Genomic DNA, 17,587 nt, shown 5'->3' on the forward strand with positions numbered 1-17,587 from the left:
GATGATCCCTTACAGATTTGGGCTTCCCTGGGGCTTAAGGGCTTGCCCTCCAGGGTCGCCTTGATTGACCTTGTCTCGTTGGGGGCCGCCGTTAAGCAGTTGCCGGCGGTAGCAGAGGTAGACCCTCTGTCTATCGTCGACGTCGTGGTGGCAGAGGCCTCCAACGTGGCTGGGCAATCCTCTGCAGGGTGAAATGAGTCCTACGAGCTCTTCTGCTGCTCAGCTTCCTTCTAAGGGTAGTGCTTTGACTGAGACTCCCCTTCGGAGGACTGATGGTCCTGATGATCTTCCCCGTGGCCGCCTCCGCCGTAAGGCTCAACGTCCGCTGCGTCACAAGGGCCTCCCTTCCCCTTATAAAGGGGTTAAGAGGCGCCTTTTTGGTTCTTCTTCCTCCGAAGGGGACTCTCCTCGTCGTACTCAGCCTACAGCTCCTGCTCCCTTGGACCTCTCTGCAGACCGTTCTCCAACTCCTGCTAGACCTTCATCTTCTGGGGAACTCGTCACCCGACGGGCAACGGTCCCTTCGGGGCAAAGGGATTCTTCACTTCCACGTGCAATGCTAGCGCACAGGCGCTCTCCTGCTCGTCACCGCTCTCCTGCTCGTCAGCGCTCTCCTAATCGTCAGCGCTCTCCTAATCGTCAGCGCTCTCCTAATCGTCAGCGCTCTCCTGCTCGTTGGCGCTCTCCTGCTCATCAGCGCTCACCTGTTTGCCAGCGCTCTCCTGATGTTCGCCCTCCTCATCAACGCTCTCCTGAGGACATCCTACATCCTGTGGTTCCTGAGGAACGCTTAGCGCGCCAGCATTCTTCTGCTCGCCCTCCTGCAGTGTTAGCGCACAGGCGCTCTCCTGCTCGTCAGCGCTCTTTTGAGGATCATCGCCCTATGGTCTCTGACCATCCTGCAATTCCTGTTGGACTCCTTGCGCGCCATCAGTCTCCTGAGCTCTCTCATCCTGTGTCTACGCAACAGCGTTCGCGTTCTCCAGCGCGTTTCAAAAGCACATGTTCGCCCACGCGCCTACGATCTTCCTGTTCCTGTTCGTGAACGCGCCACGCCACCTGTTCCTTCACAGGATCTCACACGTCGCCCTTCTGCTCGCCAGCGATCACCTGCTCGCCAGCGTTCACCTGCTCGCCAGCATTCACAGGCGATTCTAGTATCGCCTATTCATCAGCGTTCTCCTACGCGTCAACGATCACCTGTTTATCGGCGATCTCCGGACCGCCCGCGTGATTTACAACCTGCGCGTACGCGTTCCCCTATGCTTCGTCGACCAGAGGTTCTGAAGGGACATGGTTCGCCATCTACTAGCTCGCCATCGTGCGATCATTCACCTGCGCGTGCTGCGCGCTATCGCTCGCCAACCTGTGCTGCGCGCTATCGCACGCCAACGCGTCACCATGCGACAACGCGCAATCGCCTTCCTGCGCGTCAGCGCTCGCCAGCTCACCACCGATCGTCTGCTGATTTACACCGCCAGCGATCTTCCTCGCCCTCGCGGCAACGCGTTTCCTCGCCATCGCGCCAACGCTTTCGTTCGCCGACTCGGACACGCGCTCGTTCACCTGTACACCCTCGCGACCACTCGCCTGCGCGCCCGCGCGACCGCTCGCCTGCGCTCCTGCGCAATCATCCACCTGCGCGCCCGCGAGATCGCTCGCCCGCGCGACCGTTCGCCCTCGCGCTACCATCGTTCGCGGCGAATTTCGCAGCCAGTGGTAGCAGCAGGAACACGTGTTCCTAGACAGCGCTCGGGGTCGCCTCCACCCAAACGCAGGATTGTAGTGCAGGACAAGGATGATACTGAGGAGAGGTTAGTGCATCATTCTTCCCCACCTTCTTTTCAGGCAGGTAATGTGGTGTCCACTCTAAAGGATCGCCCGATCCCTTTCCCTTTAGCGAGGATTTCGGACTCTGTGTCCTTGGAGCAACAGACTTGGTTTGGTCCTCTGGCTCGGGCGTTAGTGAGGGTTATGAAGCCAGCACTCGCCGATCAGGGTAACAAACCAACGGCTGTCTCTCCTACGCTGAAGAGAAAGAGAGGAGTGGACTTCGTGGTGACTTCCCCCAGGGCGAAGTTGGTTCCCAAGAGGTCTGTCGCGAAGCCCCCTTCTCCTGCTCGAGTGCTTTCTCCTTCTCCCGTGGACGAGGCCTTTCCGTCCTCGGGTGAGTCCAGTGAAGCGGTAGTCTTCCCCTCAGCACCAAGGGGGGAGACTTCGCTTCATGGAGGAGAATCGTCTCGTGAGGAAGGGGCTCCTCGAACCTCTTTGTTGGGATCCTGTATCCCTCCCAGGAGGGAATCCAAGGACTCCAAGACCGTCCCGAAATCATCTTCGAGGATTCGCCAGGAACCCGCGGCTCCCCGGGGGAACGTCCACGCTTCACCCCAGGAAGAGATCCCTGGGACAGGAGACTTAGCTGCCAGCCCGCAAGGAGGAGATCAGCAGGAATCCGAACATGCCTTCTGGCAGGTCCTAAGCCTGATAAGGCAACTTAACGGGCTTATGGATCCCGTCATCGCCCCCCGTGAAGGCAAAGACACTATCTTAGATGAAGTGTTTGATGTTCGGAAGGCCCCTAAGTCCAGTGCGGCTCTGCCCTGGTCTCGGGGTCTGAAGAGTGCTAGAGCTAGGGCCAACGCTCAGCTCGCGATTCTTGCCGCCTCCAGTCGTTCCTCTGCCGGGAACAAGCTCATCCCTCCTCCTCGTCTTCAGCAGAGGAGGTATTTCGAGATTCTGGGTGAGTCCAGCCTCGCTCTTCCTCTCCATCACTTTGTGGAGGAGCTGGCAAAGGGAGTTCCCCTTGAGAAGCTCTCTGCCCGGCAGGTGTCGTTCTCGGCGGCAGAGATTCTTAGCCATGAGAAGGTCGCTAAGTGTGCCATGCAGGCCACTTCGTGGCTGGACTTTTGGGTAGGAACTCTGGGCATTCTATTGTGCTCGGAGGACTTGTCCAAGGAGACCAATAGGAAGGCCCTAGAGACCTTCTTGCTCTCGGGCACCCGCTCCATCGAGTTTTTGGCGCACCAGGTTACCACCCTGTGGGCCAACTCGGTGTTGAAGCGTCGCGATGCTGTGTCCGAGAGATTCCATCCGAAGGTCCCCGCCGTGGATGTGTGTAGGCTCCAACATGCTTCCCTTCTGGGGGAGAACCTGTTTGAGCCTCAGGACATGGAGCGAACAGCTGAGAGGTGGAGGAAATCCAGCACGGACTCCCTCCTCCATAGGGCCCTTACAGCTCGGCCCTATAAGCCTCCAGCTCCGCCGCAACAGCAGCAGCAGCCTCGTAAGGCTCCAAAGCAGGCACCAGCAGTTAAGAAGGTGGTGTCTAAGCCCCAGCCCTTTCCAGCCAAGGTCAAGAGGGGCGGTAAGTCCTCCAGGGGAGGCAAGACTCCTAGGGGTGGCGGCCGCGGCTGCAAGCCCTAGGGGTGGCAGTCCCCCTGCGTGTCCACCTGTGGGGGGATGCCTTCAGCGTTGCGTCCCCAGGTGGCAGCAACACGGGGCCGATGCTTGGACGGTCTCAGTGATCGGCCAAGGCTATCGCGTCCCGTTCACAACATCTCAACCTCCCCTGACAGCGAATCCAATGTCGTTGAGCTTCTATGCCACGGGATCGGCAAAGGGGCGGGCCCTTCGGGCTGAAGTCGAGACCATGCTCGAGAAGGGTGCTCTCCAGGAGGTCGTCAACGGCTCCCCAGGCTTCTGTAAAGAAGGCGTCTGGAGGCTGGAGACCTGTCATCGACCTCTCAGCTCTGAACGGGTTTGTCAAGCAAACCCGGTTCAGCATGGAGACAGCAGACACGGTCAGACTTGCGGTGAGACCACAAGACTTTATGTGCACACTGGATCTAAAGGACGCGTACTTCCAGATCCCAATCCATCCGTCTTCCAGGAAGTACCTGAGATTCAGCCTAGACGACAAGATCTACCAGTTCAAGGTGCTGTGTTTTGGTCTCTCCACAGCTCCTCAGGTGTTCACCAGAGTATTCACCCTGATTTCATCTTGGGCGCACAGGAACGGCATTCGTCTCCTTCGTTATCTGGACGATTGACTGATCCTAGCAGACTCGGAGTCGACCCTTCTTCGGCAGCGAGACAGGCTTCTGGATCTTTGCCAGGATCTGGGGATCGTGGTAAACCTCGAGAAGTCCTCTCTGCAGCCGTCCCAACGACTGGTTTATCTAGGCATGCTAATAGACACCAATCTCCACAAAGCCTTTCTATCAGACGACCGGATAGCAAGGCTGAGGAGGGTGGCAGAACCCTTCCTCAGGCGAGAAGAACTCCCCGCCCAGTCGTGGTTGCGTCTCTTAGGTCACCTATCCTCCCTGGCTCGTCTGGTTCCAAACAGCCGCCTCAGGATGAGATCCCTTCAATGGTGGCTCAAGTCCCGGTGGAATCGAGGATTCGATTCTCCGGACATTCTGATCCCAATGGGGTCTCTGGAACAGACGGACGTGCGATGGTGGCTGGTCGACGAGAACCTGCGAAAGGGAGTGAGTTCTCCTCCTCCCCCTGGAATTGACTCTGTTTCCGGACGCGTCAAAAGAAGGGTGTGGGGGGGCGCACGTTCTGAACCAGAGGGCCTCAGGCCTTTGGTCAGAATCAGAAAAGTGCCTACACATCAACCTGCTAGAATTGAAGGCCGTCTTTCTGGCTCTTCAGCAGTTCCAACGATCCCTGGCGGGTCACTCTGTGGTGGCGATGAGCGACAACACCACGGTATTGGCTTATATCAACAAGCAGGGAGGCTCTTTTTCGCAGCAGCTATCCCATCTTGCAGTAGAGACTCTGAGGTGGACCGAAATCCACTCGATAACACTATCAGTTCGCTTCATTCCTGGCAAGAGGAATGTGCTCGCCGACAGTCTGAGCAGGGCCTCGCAGATAGTGAGTACCGAGTGGTCTTTGGATCCTCAGATAGCCAACAAAGTCCTGACTTTGTGGGGTTCCCCGACTATGGACTTGTTCGCGACAGCTTTGAACTTCAAGCTGCCCCTGTACTGCTCCCCAGTCCCGGACCCCAAGGCACTCTGGCAAGATGCTTTCCAGCAACGGTGGGACAACATCGACGTGAACGCCTTCCCACCGTTCTGTCTGATGAGAAGGGTGCTCAACAGGACCAGACTATCGGTCAACTGTTCGATGACTCTGGTAGCTCCGCTATGGCATCACGCACAATGGTTTCCGGACCTTCTGCAGCTCCTGACGGAGCTCCCGAGGGAGCTTCCTCCATGACACAAGCTTCTCAGACAACCCCACTCCGGCGTCCCTCACAGGGCCGTAGCCTCGCTTCGGCTTCACGCCTGGAGACTATCCAGCGTCTCCTCGCGGAGAGAGGCTTTTCGCAACAGGTTGCGGAGACAATGTCTCGGCACCTGCGAAGGTCCTCTGAGGGAGTCTACCAAGCAAAGTGGAGAGTCTTTTGTGGTTGGTGTCATGGAAGGGGTATCTCTCCACTCGATGCCACTATTCCAGCAATAGCGGACTTCCTCGTTTATCTGCGGGAAGAAATGCGCCTTTCTGTCTCGGCAGTGAAAGGCTATCGCTCAGCCTTAAGCTTGGCCTTCAGACTGAAGGGCGTGGATGTTTCTTCATCGCTAGAACTCTCTTTACTCATACGTAGCTATGAGCTTACCTGCCCCCAGTCGGAAGTGAGACCTCCTCCTTGGAACGTGGTTCGAGTCCTCAGGTCTCTTAAGAGACCTCCCTTCGAACCATTACGCCAGGCCTCCGATCGCCACCTGTCGTGGAAGACGGCTTTCCTACTCGCTTTGGCTTCGGCCAAGCGGGTTAGTGAATTTCATGGTCTCTCGTACGACATCGCCCATTCAAGGGGATGGGGGGAGGTAACGTTCAGGTTCGTCCCTGAGTTTGTTGCCAAGACTCAGAATCCTGGAGTGCCGGATCCTCGCTTCGACTCTTTGAGGATCGCGAGTCTCCGTTCTGTAACAAGCGACCCAGACCAGCTGCTACTATGTTCAGTGAGGTGTCTGAGGCACTACTTGAAGAGAACGGCTGCAGTCCGTCCTCAAGTGCGAGCTTTGTTTGTGAGCACAGGCAGGACTAAGAGGAGGGTCACCAGGAACACCATCTCAGCTTGGATTCGAAGGGTTATCCACCATGCCTTGAATCCTGACCCTCCTCCATCACGTTGCCCTCGGGCCCACGATGTCAGGGGTATTGCTACATCCCTGGCCTTCAAGAGAAACTTCTCTGTGACGCAGGTACTACAAGCTGGGGTCTGGAAGCGTCAGACGACCTTCACAGCCCACTACCTGCAAGACGTGACCCACAGGAGCCTCGATACGTTTTCTATCGGCCCTGTGGTGGCTGCACAACAGCTGGTCTAACCTCAGGCTCCTTTTTGGACAAGTAGCAGTAGGTTGAGGGCGTTGTTACCCGGTCTTAGTCTGCGTGAATGAAAGAGTATGTCTGACCCTTACTTCTTTCTTCATTCTCCCCTCTCTTGGGGAAGCAGCATCCTGGTCCTTGCATAGCTGACCTCGACCTCTGCAGGTAACCCATGCTTCTTTGTGCTCCTAGTATTAAGCTTAATACTGTTGCATCTCCCATACCCTGACGAGGTGGTATTGGGAACGTCCTATCCTAGAATTCCTATCTGAAGGTCTCAAGGTCAACTTCATAGGACGAGTCACACTCTCCTCCACACACTGCTTATGTAGGCCACTCGTTCCTAGCGATGCTAGGAACTTGTGAGGTACAGGGGCTCCCTTTCTCTAGTGCTGCTCACTGAGGGATCGAGCCCCCGGGCAAGCCGAAGTCAGTAAGGCTGGGGACTTTCCACCCTTCCTAAGGGGTAAGTCACCCAATGTAAATAGCGTGGTTTGTATTTCGGTTACGGAAAAAATGACAAATTCGAAGATAATTTGTATTTTTCCTAACCATACAAACCTTAGCTATTTACACATATGTGCCCGCCATCCCTGACCCCCAAGTCAAGTCCTACCTTTAAGTGAAGTGAAGCAAGTCACCGGTGTGTGTGGGGGGGGGGGGGAAGGATAGCAAGCTACCCTTCCCCTACCCCCCGGTAACTAGCGCGGGGGTAATTAACCCTTGTTAAAACTATTGGCTCGTCATTTCAGCTGCGCTAAAAGGTAAACTGATAGGTCAGTGCTAATCTTAGGAAGGTCACCTGCTAAGTCTTTATCTTCAGAAGAATTTTCAAATAACAATAACAAATAACAATAAAGGTATCAGGCAACTCACATGTCTTTTAGTTAATTCCGCACCAGTTGTCTCTCCTTCATTATTGGTGATTATCTGCTTAACAATTCCCATTGGAAAGTTTACAGGCTTAACATTAGCATCTTTTATAAGCACTATATCACCAACACCTATTTTATCATGCTTGCAGGGTTTATATCTGTCTTTGGTGTCTATTGCCTGACTCAACAAAGTAGACATAAACTCACTCTGATATAAGTCAAACAGTCTATGCCTAACATTCCTAATTTTGGTATATTTATCCTTCAACAAATCAGACGGGGACGTATGGTCTGAATATTCATCCAACTCAGGCAAGGGTTGTAATTCTGGGATCAAATTTACAGTCACAATTTCATAGCCTCTAAGCAGCATCTCTGGAGTTATGGGACTTAGTGCATGAAGGTCCTGATCTCTCAAAGATTCCTTAAATGCAATGGGTCTATTATTAATCAAACTTCTAACTTGACATATCAAAAATTCAAAATCTCTCACTTCAAGAATATTAGTCCTGATGCTCTTATTTATCATTTGTTTTGTCATTTTTACTGAAGTTTCAACCAGGGAGCCAAGGGAACTACACCTTTTAAAGTAACCCTCAAACTTAATCTTATTAATGCCATTCTCCTTGAAATACTCGTCCGTCTCCGGATCGTTAAGAAAATCAGTTATTTTATTTCCAGCGGCTACAATCTGAGTCCCCAAATCACTTATAACTAACTGGGGTAATCCAAACTCAAATAAATGTATCATAAATGCCCTTAAAAATTCTGATACGGACATATCATAACATACCTGCAAATTAATGGCTCTAGTGTACATACAAGAAAAACTCAATATCCAAACCTTCCTACGACCATCTGAAAGTTTGCAATTAAAAGGCCCACAATAATCTAAATATATATAACCAAAAGGAGTATCAGAGGGTTCCAATCTAAATAATCTGTATGGAGACTGGTTCAGTCGTACAGGTCTTTGATTGTATCTTTTACAAGTAATGCAAGAGCTAACAGACTTCTTTACAACAGAAAATATGTGTGGTATGTAATAATTTTTTCTCAATAAATTCAGTACCCCATAATATCCTACATGCCCTAGCTTTATGTGGGCATCCCCAACAATCAATGAAGTTAATAAACTATCTTTAGGTAGTAACACTGGGAAGAACACCCTGTGAGCATTAGGTCTATCAAATTTCCCATGTACTCTCAAAACATTATTCCTGTCAGGGTAGATATTCAGCTGAGAAACTAGGTCAGGGATATCCGTTTTTAGGACATTGCTTTCTTCGAATAAACTCCACAACTTCTGGAAATCTGAGCTCTTGCTCTTTGCTTATAATTTGTTGCAATGCCAGTTCATAATAATTAAAACTTGGGGGCTTTATTTCCAAAGATGAAATAACTGAACCATTTTTTAGAAAGGGCAGTTTTCCACTTATTCACTACCATTAAAACTTTAGCATGTACTTTTACTATTTTAGTCAAGTTAGAAAATCTATCCACTGGAACCAAATGATCTGTTACTAGGTTTTCTGCTGCTTGGGTAACAGAAACGCCAAATTCTTGAACCGGCCTGCTAGGTAATCTGAACCTTAACACCTCTTCCTGAACCTTTGTTTCTTCAAACTGCTCATAATTTGGACCACAATAATAGTTAGTACGGGACAAAACCTTCCTGGAAACCGGACGAGTAATACAATCTGCAGGATTGTTGATACCTGCAATATAGTTGAACACTATTGGAATCTGCTCACATATCCTCTGTATGCGTTCGAGCCTATTATTAACAAATACAATTCTTTTATTTACTTTATCCAATGTGACACCACTAGAACGACAAGGCTATCTGAAAACAGTTGCAAATCGGCAATATTGATCTTAGATAAACAAAACTGCCCAGTAAGTTCATCATAAACAGACTTTAGCACTTCACAACCCAAAACCAGTGCTTGAATTTCTAGAGAGGGCACAGATTTCGCTTTCAGTGATGAATTAACAAACTTATTCTTAGCCATAAGAAAACTCCTCTTGCATGATTCAATCTCTCTAATATAAATAACAATTCCATATATCTCAGTACTTGCATCAACATAACATTCTAAAATGTACTCAGAATCCCTTTCACCAACAAAACAATCAAATTTAATGGGTGGTGAAGAATTTACCTGATTTACAATACATTTCCATTCCTTAAGTTGTTCTCCATCAAGGATTTCATCCCAGTCCAATTTATTCTTTTGCAAATTGTGCAAAAAAAATCCTGGCTCTGTTCAAATTTGGGCCATTGAAATTAAAGATGTCGAAATTGGAAGCAATAGTTTTTAACACATACCTTATATTAGCATTAGGATCTAACCTTACAGGCAATGTATAAATCTGATCAGAATCCCCTGACCATTGAAGACCCAACAGCTTTACCTCATGAGGAGTTTGACTGGATCCTTCCCTGTCAATAACTTCTTGTAATGAGGGATCATTTGTAACAAACTGTTGCAAGGGAAATTTATATTTCTCAGAAATGGAAGGCAAAACTTAGTAAACTTCATTCAACTTTCCCCCTGAACTGCAAGTATATGCTCCATTGTCCATATACAACAACTGATACAAAAGCCTCTTAACATCAGTCAAATTAGGATCACAATCATCAACAACTAATATATAATACAATGACAACATCAGTATCGTTGGACTACAACGTAGTCCAAAACTTAATCTTATATTCTTATATGCTACCAATGTAAAGTCATGTTTCGACACATTTCTATACCAAAAAAATAGCAACCTGCTTTGATCTTCCTCAGTTAAGGCAACCTGATTAAAGGCCTTTTTGATGTCATAACAGAGCAATTTAGAGCCAAACCTTAAATTCATAAATGCAGTACTCAACTTCTGATTCAAATTAGGACCAGGGTGCATGGCTTGATTGTGAGTAACTGTCAGAGGTCTACCGTCTACACTTTCACCTAAGTTTGACATGAACACAACTCGACACTTTGTGGTTTCCTTATCAGGTCTAAAGATTGGCATGTGAGCTAGGAAGCTAGCCTCAGGATGCTTTTCAAGGAATTTTTCCACATTTGGAATTCTTTCAATTATGCCCATTTCTATTTGTTCTTGAATAACATCATCAACCATACTTAGGTGTTCAGGGTTTCTTTTCAACTTCTTAAAATTAGAAGCTAGTATTCCCTTACTCAAATTGATGTTTTGCCCCAACAAATGAGATGTCCTCTGGTTCCACATTAATGGCATGTTAAGGCGACCCTCATTATTTATTCTAATATTAGACAAGGTATTCTTAACCAATTCGTTATTTAACTCCGAATCTTCCTCATAAGATATATTTTCATAATTGAGAACTTCCTTCACCTTATCATCTAGAGCTCAATTGGCTATTACATTTAAGACCTTATTGGACTGTTTATTAACCTTTATAAAAAAATTAGAATCCTTGTCATTTACGTTATCTTGCCATTCATCTAGTATGCATTCCCTAGGCTGAACACATAAGAAACTGGCAAGTCTAAATTGAACCTCATTCTCCAAAGTAGGAATTTCATCAACAACTTTAAATGCCTTACTGGCTTCTCCCATAAACAATATTCCCACAGGAGAATATAAATAAACTAAAGGATTGATATCACCAAACAATTTAGCTGTGGTCAACAAACAATGAGCTGAACTGGTACCCAATACAAATTTCACGTTAGATATCCTATCACTGTTCAAAAGTTGATTATCAGCAATGACATATCCTTTCTTTTTAAATGCTTGAGCAAGCTTTGATAAGTTGGGGACTAAAATGTCAATTCCAATATTAGGTATGCAAATAGCCTGAACTTTATAGTTCTTATCCCCAATATCTAAATCAACAGTCATTAATTTTGTTTTATACTTTCTAGAAGCATTAAATCCATTTACTTCTACGCTGATACCATCACAAATTCTCACAGTCAAGTCCTGTGGCAAGTTCAGATGTAATAAAATTCCCTTGACAACCGCTGTCCAGTAAGGCTCTAAAGGTTTCAGTTTTTGATTTACATGTAAATGTGGGTAAAGCCATATCACCCATACAACTAGTCACTGATCCTGCAATCAAAGCACTGCCATTCTTAATCTGCACAAGACCATCCTTATCAACTTTTGATTTGGCACCTGTTTTTTATTCTACTCTGCTGACCTTTTTCACCTTTGGCTCTTTCATACACAAATAAGAAAAATGCCATTCATTACATTTGAAGCATCTCTTATGAAATCTGAAAAAACAATTATTTGCCAAGTGTCCCTGTTCACAACACTTTAAACATCTACTCGGTTCTATAATACGTTCCAGTTTCTTCTCAGGAGTCCTGTAAACTTCACATTCTGAAACCTTGTGCAAGGGATAATCACTATTACAACATAATAAACAACCCCTTTGTATATTCCTCTTATCAACAGAGATTGCTAGATTAGTAGAGCTCACCTTCTCACATTTTACCTTAACAATAGTCTTTGAATGAGCTTTGGAATCCTGCAGATACCTATCTGAAGCTTAAAAGGAGTGCTCCTGTATGGCTTCTAAACTAGATCTGACATTATTAGTGATACTAATCAAACGCTGTTTAAAAGTCTCATTTAAGCCTTCCCACACAAAATACTGAGCAAAGTCATCACCATTCATCTTTAACAACTTAACATTTTCTATTAATGATCTTACCCTTCCAATATATGGAAAAGGATCATCTGATGACTTCAGTTTAAGCTCGGAAAACATCCTTACAGTATTATATTTCTGTGAATCAGTGGAAGCAAATGCACAACTTAGTAAATTTTTGCATCATCATATGACTGACTACTCAGTTCAAGAGAATTAATCAAATATTCTGCTCTCCCATGCACTTGTTGTTTTAACAGCAAAAACTTATCTCTATTGGAAAACTGTTGTTGCTCCGAAACAGATTCAAACTCCTGGAAAAACCTATTGATATTTTCATCTAGGCTACTGTTAAAACTGGGCAAAGGAATAACAGGATTCTTCAACAGACTTCTAGAACTGTTATCACTTGCAACATTTGGTTTATCCTCCAGAAAAGCTAACATTTCAGTAACTTTATCAACATATTGCTCACAAATACTAAGTTCTACTGTAAAAGCTTCCTCATTCATACTTTTAGACCACTTCGCATCTGTAATTTTGTGATCATAATCCTTCACTTCGGCTAAAATACCTTTAAATTTTTCTCTTTTTGCAATTCTTTGCACCCTAGACAGACTACTAAAACTGTCCTTACTACCATATTGTTTTGTAATGCTACCACGTAGGTATTTTCGTGCATCAACTAAAATATCCAATGAACTCATTTTCTTTGTTTTAATTCAAGAATCACAGAACCAAAATAAACGAGAAAATAATAAAGCAATAAACTTAACTTTACAACTCAAGAGTGTTCTATCCAATAAGTCAACTCCTCCTTAACCAATTCGGTAAGTTTCTCAAGTCCTTTAGTATTTAAATGAACTTTATCAGCAAACAACGCCTTATTGTCTAGTTTGGATTTTCCATCAACTCTAAATAAAAAAATCCTTTAACTTGAGCTTATAGATAAACCTATTCAAGTATTTCCGCTGATAATGGTAATCTATTCCGGTGGGACACTGAAATCTGTTACCAGCTGAATAATACCTTTGCTCAATTTGACTGGCAATGATCTTAGACCTAGGCAACCAGCTACGTAACTTCTGGTAAAATTCAGAACAATACAGTTTTGCAGTATCTAAGCTTACTGGAATACTAATATCATTACCACCCAAAAAAACAAGAACAAAATCTGGGTCATATGTCTTCAACTCTGAAATAAATCTATCATTTGCAACCAAGGTTGTAAACTTAGCCCCACTATAACCAAAAAATTCACTCTGAAAATCAATATCATTAACTTTCAAATTAGAGGGAAAAACTCTTTGCAAATGCTTAACATAAGAGTGACCTACAAATGCTAACTTCATACTGAAATACGGGCTGCCCTGGAGTTCTTCCGCAGTGCACGACTTCAACTAACCATCTTGGAAAAAACTTTGAATGTATATATTATTCCAACAGGTAGACAACTAAGTTGGTTGGGATGAGAAAAATTCGCTATACTAAAATATAATTTTTATTTCCTCTTTCTATCACGATGAATTAATATGGTTTTCCTTAATTGTTCGAATGTTCCCAACCCACTGTTTACCAAGATTTCCTGAGAGTACAAAAAAGTTACCTTCATTAGACAATGTACCCAAAAAATAAGGTGGAATACAATACACAAACCCAAAAGCATAAAGAAAAACTATGCAACAACGTGTATAGTAACAGGGAGCTGCCTCAACACATTAAACAATACTGCATAAAAAGCATAGTTTAACTCGAAGGCTAAAAATATTGTATTCCACCCACTTGAAGAAACTAAGTTGAAAAAACTCAGAATTTCTTAAGGCTAACTGCTAAGACACCGAAGTAAATTATGCAAACATTTAGCTTGTTAAAAGTACATAATTACATTGAGATGATCGGTATCATTAATGACCAACCTTATAAATCATCCTTGGTGCTACTTGGTTGATCTCGACGTTTAGTATGCTAATGATAGTCGGCAACGGTAGCTTCCGTCCGGGCGGCGCCGATGGCTTTATTCTTCCATGTTAAAAAAAATCCCTTTATATGCAATTAAGGGAAACAGCATATCCGATTTATAATCAGCGTGAAGACGTATAAAAAAAAAAAAAAAACACTCGGTATGAGAGCGTTGGCGTCTTGACGTTTACTCTCTTAACGCCTCACTCCAACACTGCATTCACTTCATGCCTGCCTTGCATCGTAACTTTATTTACCCAAAACAACCGTAGTATGGCTGTTCTCCTGTGAATAGAAAAAACAAGCAAACGGTATCCATTTCCTTCTTAATTCCAAGGGAATGGGAGGAAACCAATTCAGATGAAATAAGGTGGTCAAATACCGATCATAAACTTATGAATAAACTTCAGTTTCCTCGCATTCAACCATAAGAAACAATCGTGATAATTTATTTTCTAACACCACCCTTCCTAAGGGGTGAGTCACCCATATTAAATAGCGGTGTTTGTATTTCATTTACGGAACAAATGACAAATTCGTAGGTAATTTGTATTTTTCCTAACTATACAAACCTTAGCTATTTAATCAAACTTGCCTGCCAGCCCTATCCCCCGTGAAGCCCTACCTCTAAGCAAAGTGAGCTCAGCATAGGTGTGTGTGAGGGGGGGATGGGTAGCAGGCTACCCTCCCTAACCCCTGCTAACTAGCGGTGGGGTAGTAAACCCTCGTTAAAATTCTAATGGCTCGTCATTTCAGCTACGCCGAAAGTAATAATCTATATTAAATAGCTAAGGTTTGTATAGTTAGGAAAAATACAAATTACCTACGAATTTTCCATGTTAACCGCGATTCAGGCTCTCGGTGAAAGAGTCAAATCTTTAGTTGCGGACAAAAATCAGATCTTGTCCGAGATCAATGTGCTGAAAAGTGGTCGCACGGGCCACCAACCAAATGTGAAAAGTGTTTCAAATGTGTTTAGTGTTGTGGAGGGTGCGTCTGCACGATCCCGTCGTTCACCCAGCCTAAGACCTCTTTCAAGCTCCCGAACCCATGGGAGAAGTAATGTCGGATGGCAAAAGGGAACGAGAGGCTTCATCAGTCGTGCAGACGTCCCCTCGAGCGTTCCTGCTGTCGTAACACGGGTCGCTCACCCTCATCATAGAAAAGATGAGGTTGGTGCATTATCACCTTCCTCGGATGAAGGTTCGTTTAGCGAGACCTGGCGTCACGCTTCCAGACCGCTTAAAAGGAATTCTCCCTCGGTCGTTCAGCGACACGAATCGCCTCCCCGTCGACCAGGCTGTAGTACCTGGGATATGCCTGAGCGTTTTCATTCGCCTGACGGTTGCACACCGGCGAAACGCTCTGACAGGTCCTGTTGTAGACGTCGATGTGATTCAGTCTGATTCAGAACTGATGCCTGTTTCTGATGTGACGGTTCATGCACTGCCGCTTCCGTCAGACTGGCTTTCGTCGCCCGAAAGTGGGAAGCGATTTGATAACGAGGTAGAAGGCGATTAATTTCCCATTAGAAAAGGGGTCTAATGTATCGCATAGCAGCAATCCTAAGTGGTCTATGCTTTTGGGTATGAAACAGCAGCTCTCGTCGTTGATGCGGTCTTATCAACCTGCGGTTAGCAGTGCGGTTGGGCGTCAGTCTTCGGACCCGTTGTCGCACAGGTGGCCTGTTGTCTCTGGCGCTGATGTGTTATCGCACAGGCGATCTCCCAATCGCAGTGTTCAACGGCAGGATGAGTTGGATGAGTCACGTTAGGGAGCTGTTGCTAAAAAATCAACCTCTGAACGTTTTTCTTCCAAAAGCGTTGACGTTCATCTAGGACAGGATGGTAACGAACGCGATGCGCAACGGCAGCGGCGGCAAGTGGACGCAACGCTTCACCGTGACGGCTCTTGGCAGTCTTCTCATGATGCGACGGAACGTCAGCGTCAACAGCAAGTGGACGCTAGGCGTCCACGCGACGGCTCACGTCAGTCGTCTCATGAGGGCATAGAGCGTCAGCGTCAGCGTCAACAGCAAGCGGACGCTAGGCGTCCACGCGACGGCTCACGTCAGTTGACCCTTGACGCCGAGCGTCGGTCCATGCGTGGCGTCACACATCAGTCGACCTCGACCACCCCACTTCAGTTGGATGCTGTTTCCCAAACTGAATGCGATTTTAAATGGAAATCTTTTAATCGCCTGATAGAAGATGTTGAACATCGCAAACGTTCTCATTTCGACACTGACTCCTCAGTTCAGGCTGCAGCAACAGCTGCACTGCCAGAAGAAGAACCAGAGGAGGTTTCTGACCTGGACGAACCATTGGAAGCTATTTCGGAGGAGGAAGAAGAGAAACTTCCTCAACATTCAGTGGATCTCAAAAAATTAATGTTGATTTTCACGGGACTCTTTCCAGACCACTTTACTCCTGTGGCTCCACGTTCTCCCCCATCGGAATTTACCTTGGGGAAGGCTACTAAAGTGCCTCTTTTTACTGAGATGGTGCTCTCAAGCTCTTCTAAAAGAGCCTTGAAGCTGATGGGAACTTGGATGGAATCAAAGAGGACTCTTGGCAAAACGGGCTTTGCCTTTCCACCCACAAGATGGGCTTCCAAATCTAGCATTTGGCCCTCTTAATGAGAGAATGCCTTGATGAGGTCATTGAGCTTCAGCACGGCATTTCATTCCCGTGCTGAATCTTGGTGACGGGCAAGAGGGCTCTCGAACTTCGGGAAATTGCTCCCCCAGTTCGAATCTAAATTTCTCTCTTTCATCTTTTTCTTCTGCTTAATATTACTTCGACCTTCTCCTAATTTTATCAACTTTCTTTCATCTTGCTGTCCTATCTCTATGATTATTATTTTTCTTAGTTATATATATATATATGTAGATGTATGCATATATATATATATTTATTTATTTTATTTGTTCATTTATTTATTTATCTATTTTTTTTCTATTTTATTTAAATGGCGTGGATATTTCCACATTCGTTATTACTGCCTGCTTAGATGAATGGGAGAAGGGATCATGGTTGGGAGGTATTCGCATTCAAAGCTATATATGAGAGTATTGGATGATCTCAGCCATCCCGAAGATGGTTTGGACCTTTTTGGCGGAACTACTCTCAAGGGTTGGGTCATCGGAATCCAGGGGGATCCAATCCTTGAGGTGGGACTCTTGGCTTTTGGCCGGAAGCCCATCATTACAGATATGGGGAGGATGATTCCATATTACTTTGGTCTCAGTCCTAACAGGCGGGTTTAGCTTACACCTGTGCCTCTATATCTGTTTTGATGCTATCCTTCGGGTAGGGTATGGAGTGGACCATCGGGGAAGTATACTCTCATTGTGCCGATAGTGGAGAATACAAATTTCCTTTCCAACGTATGATACTTTCTTATAATTCTCAAGCAGGTACCCCAACAATACAACAACAAAAAACCTGAAAATCCCACCCTTAAATATGGACCCTTCAAATACTGACTCCCCATCCCCTGGATTTGCTGACTCCCCCCCGGCACTGTTGACGACTTCTGCTACTGTAATTAAGGAAAACTCTGTTGATGACCTTCGAACTAAAAAGGACCACTCTACTGATGTTAAAAAATCTAGCAATTTGGGTAACACAGGGAAACTACGATTCCTTCATGTTTCCCAAATCCCATTAGAGACAAATTATGATGATATATATAGAGCATTTGAGTGCTATGGATTGATAAAGGAAATAAGGATGAGACTTGGAGATGAAAAATGGGACTCTTG

The 17,587-nt window shown here is 45.9% G+C and overlaps 2 protein-coding genes across 2 annotated transcripts; both read right to left on the reverse strand.

The window, feature by feature from the left end:
- Positions 1-7,182: 7,182 nt before the first annotated feature.
- LOC137629255 (uncharacterized) lies at positions 7,183-9,413 on the reverse strand. The gene is made up of 3 exons (XM_068360517.1): positions 9,392-9,413; positions 8,673-8,944; positions 7,183-8,019 (listed from the first exon to the last, which is right to left on the reverse strand). The coding sequence occupies exons 1-3, from the start codon at positions 9,411-9,413 to the stop codon at positions 7,183-7,185; spliced, it is 1,131 nt and encodes a 376-aa protein (XP_068216618.1).
- A 345-nt stretch (positions 9,414-9,758) lies between these two features.
- LOC137629256 (uncharacterized) lies at positions 9,759-10,478 on the reverse strand. Its single transcript, XM_068360518.1, has one exon. It carries the CDS (start codon positions 10,476-10,478, stop codon positions 9,759-9,761), a length of 720 nt encoding a protein of 239 aa, XP_068216619.1.
- Positions 10,479-17,587: the final 7,109 nt, after the last annotated feature.

The sequence above is a fragment of the Palaemon carinicauda genome, chromosome 37, assembly GCF_036898095.1.
Source record: "Palaemon carinicauda isolate YSFRI2023 chromosome 37, ASM3689809v2, whole genome shotgun sequence".
Taxonomy (NCBI): Eukaryota; Metazoa; Arthropoda; class Malacostraca; order Decapoda; family Palaemonidae; genus Palaemon; species Palaemon carinicauda.

Excerpts from the sequence above, each read along its gene's own strand:
- LOC137629255 (XM_068360517.1), bottom strand. The coding sequence starts at position 9,413 with ATGGAAATGTATTGTAAATCAG. Across the intron at positions 8,945-9,391 it reads GGAAATGTATTGTAAATCAG|GTATCAACAATCCTGCAGAT; the intron begins GTAAATTCTTCA and ends ACTATATTGCAG. Across the intron at positions 8,020-8,672 it reads TACATGCTAAAGTTTTAATG|GTATGTTATGATATGTCCGT; the intron begins GTAGTGAATAAG and ends ATTAATTTGCAG.
- LOC137629256 (XM_068360518.1), bottom strand. The coding sequence starts at position 10,478 with ATGCCATTAATGTGGAACCAGAGGACATCTCATTTGTTGGGGCAAAAC.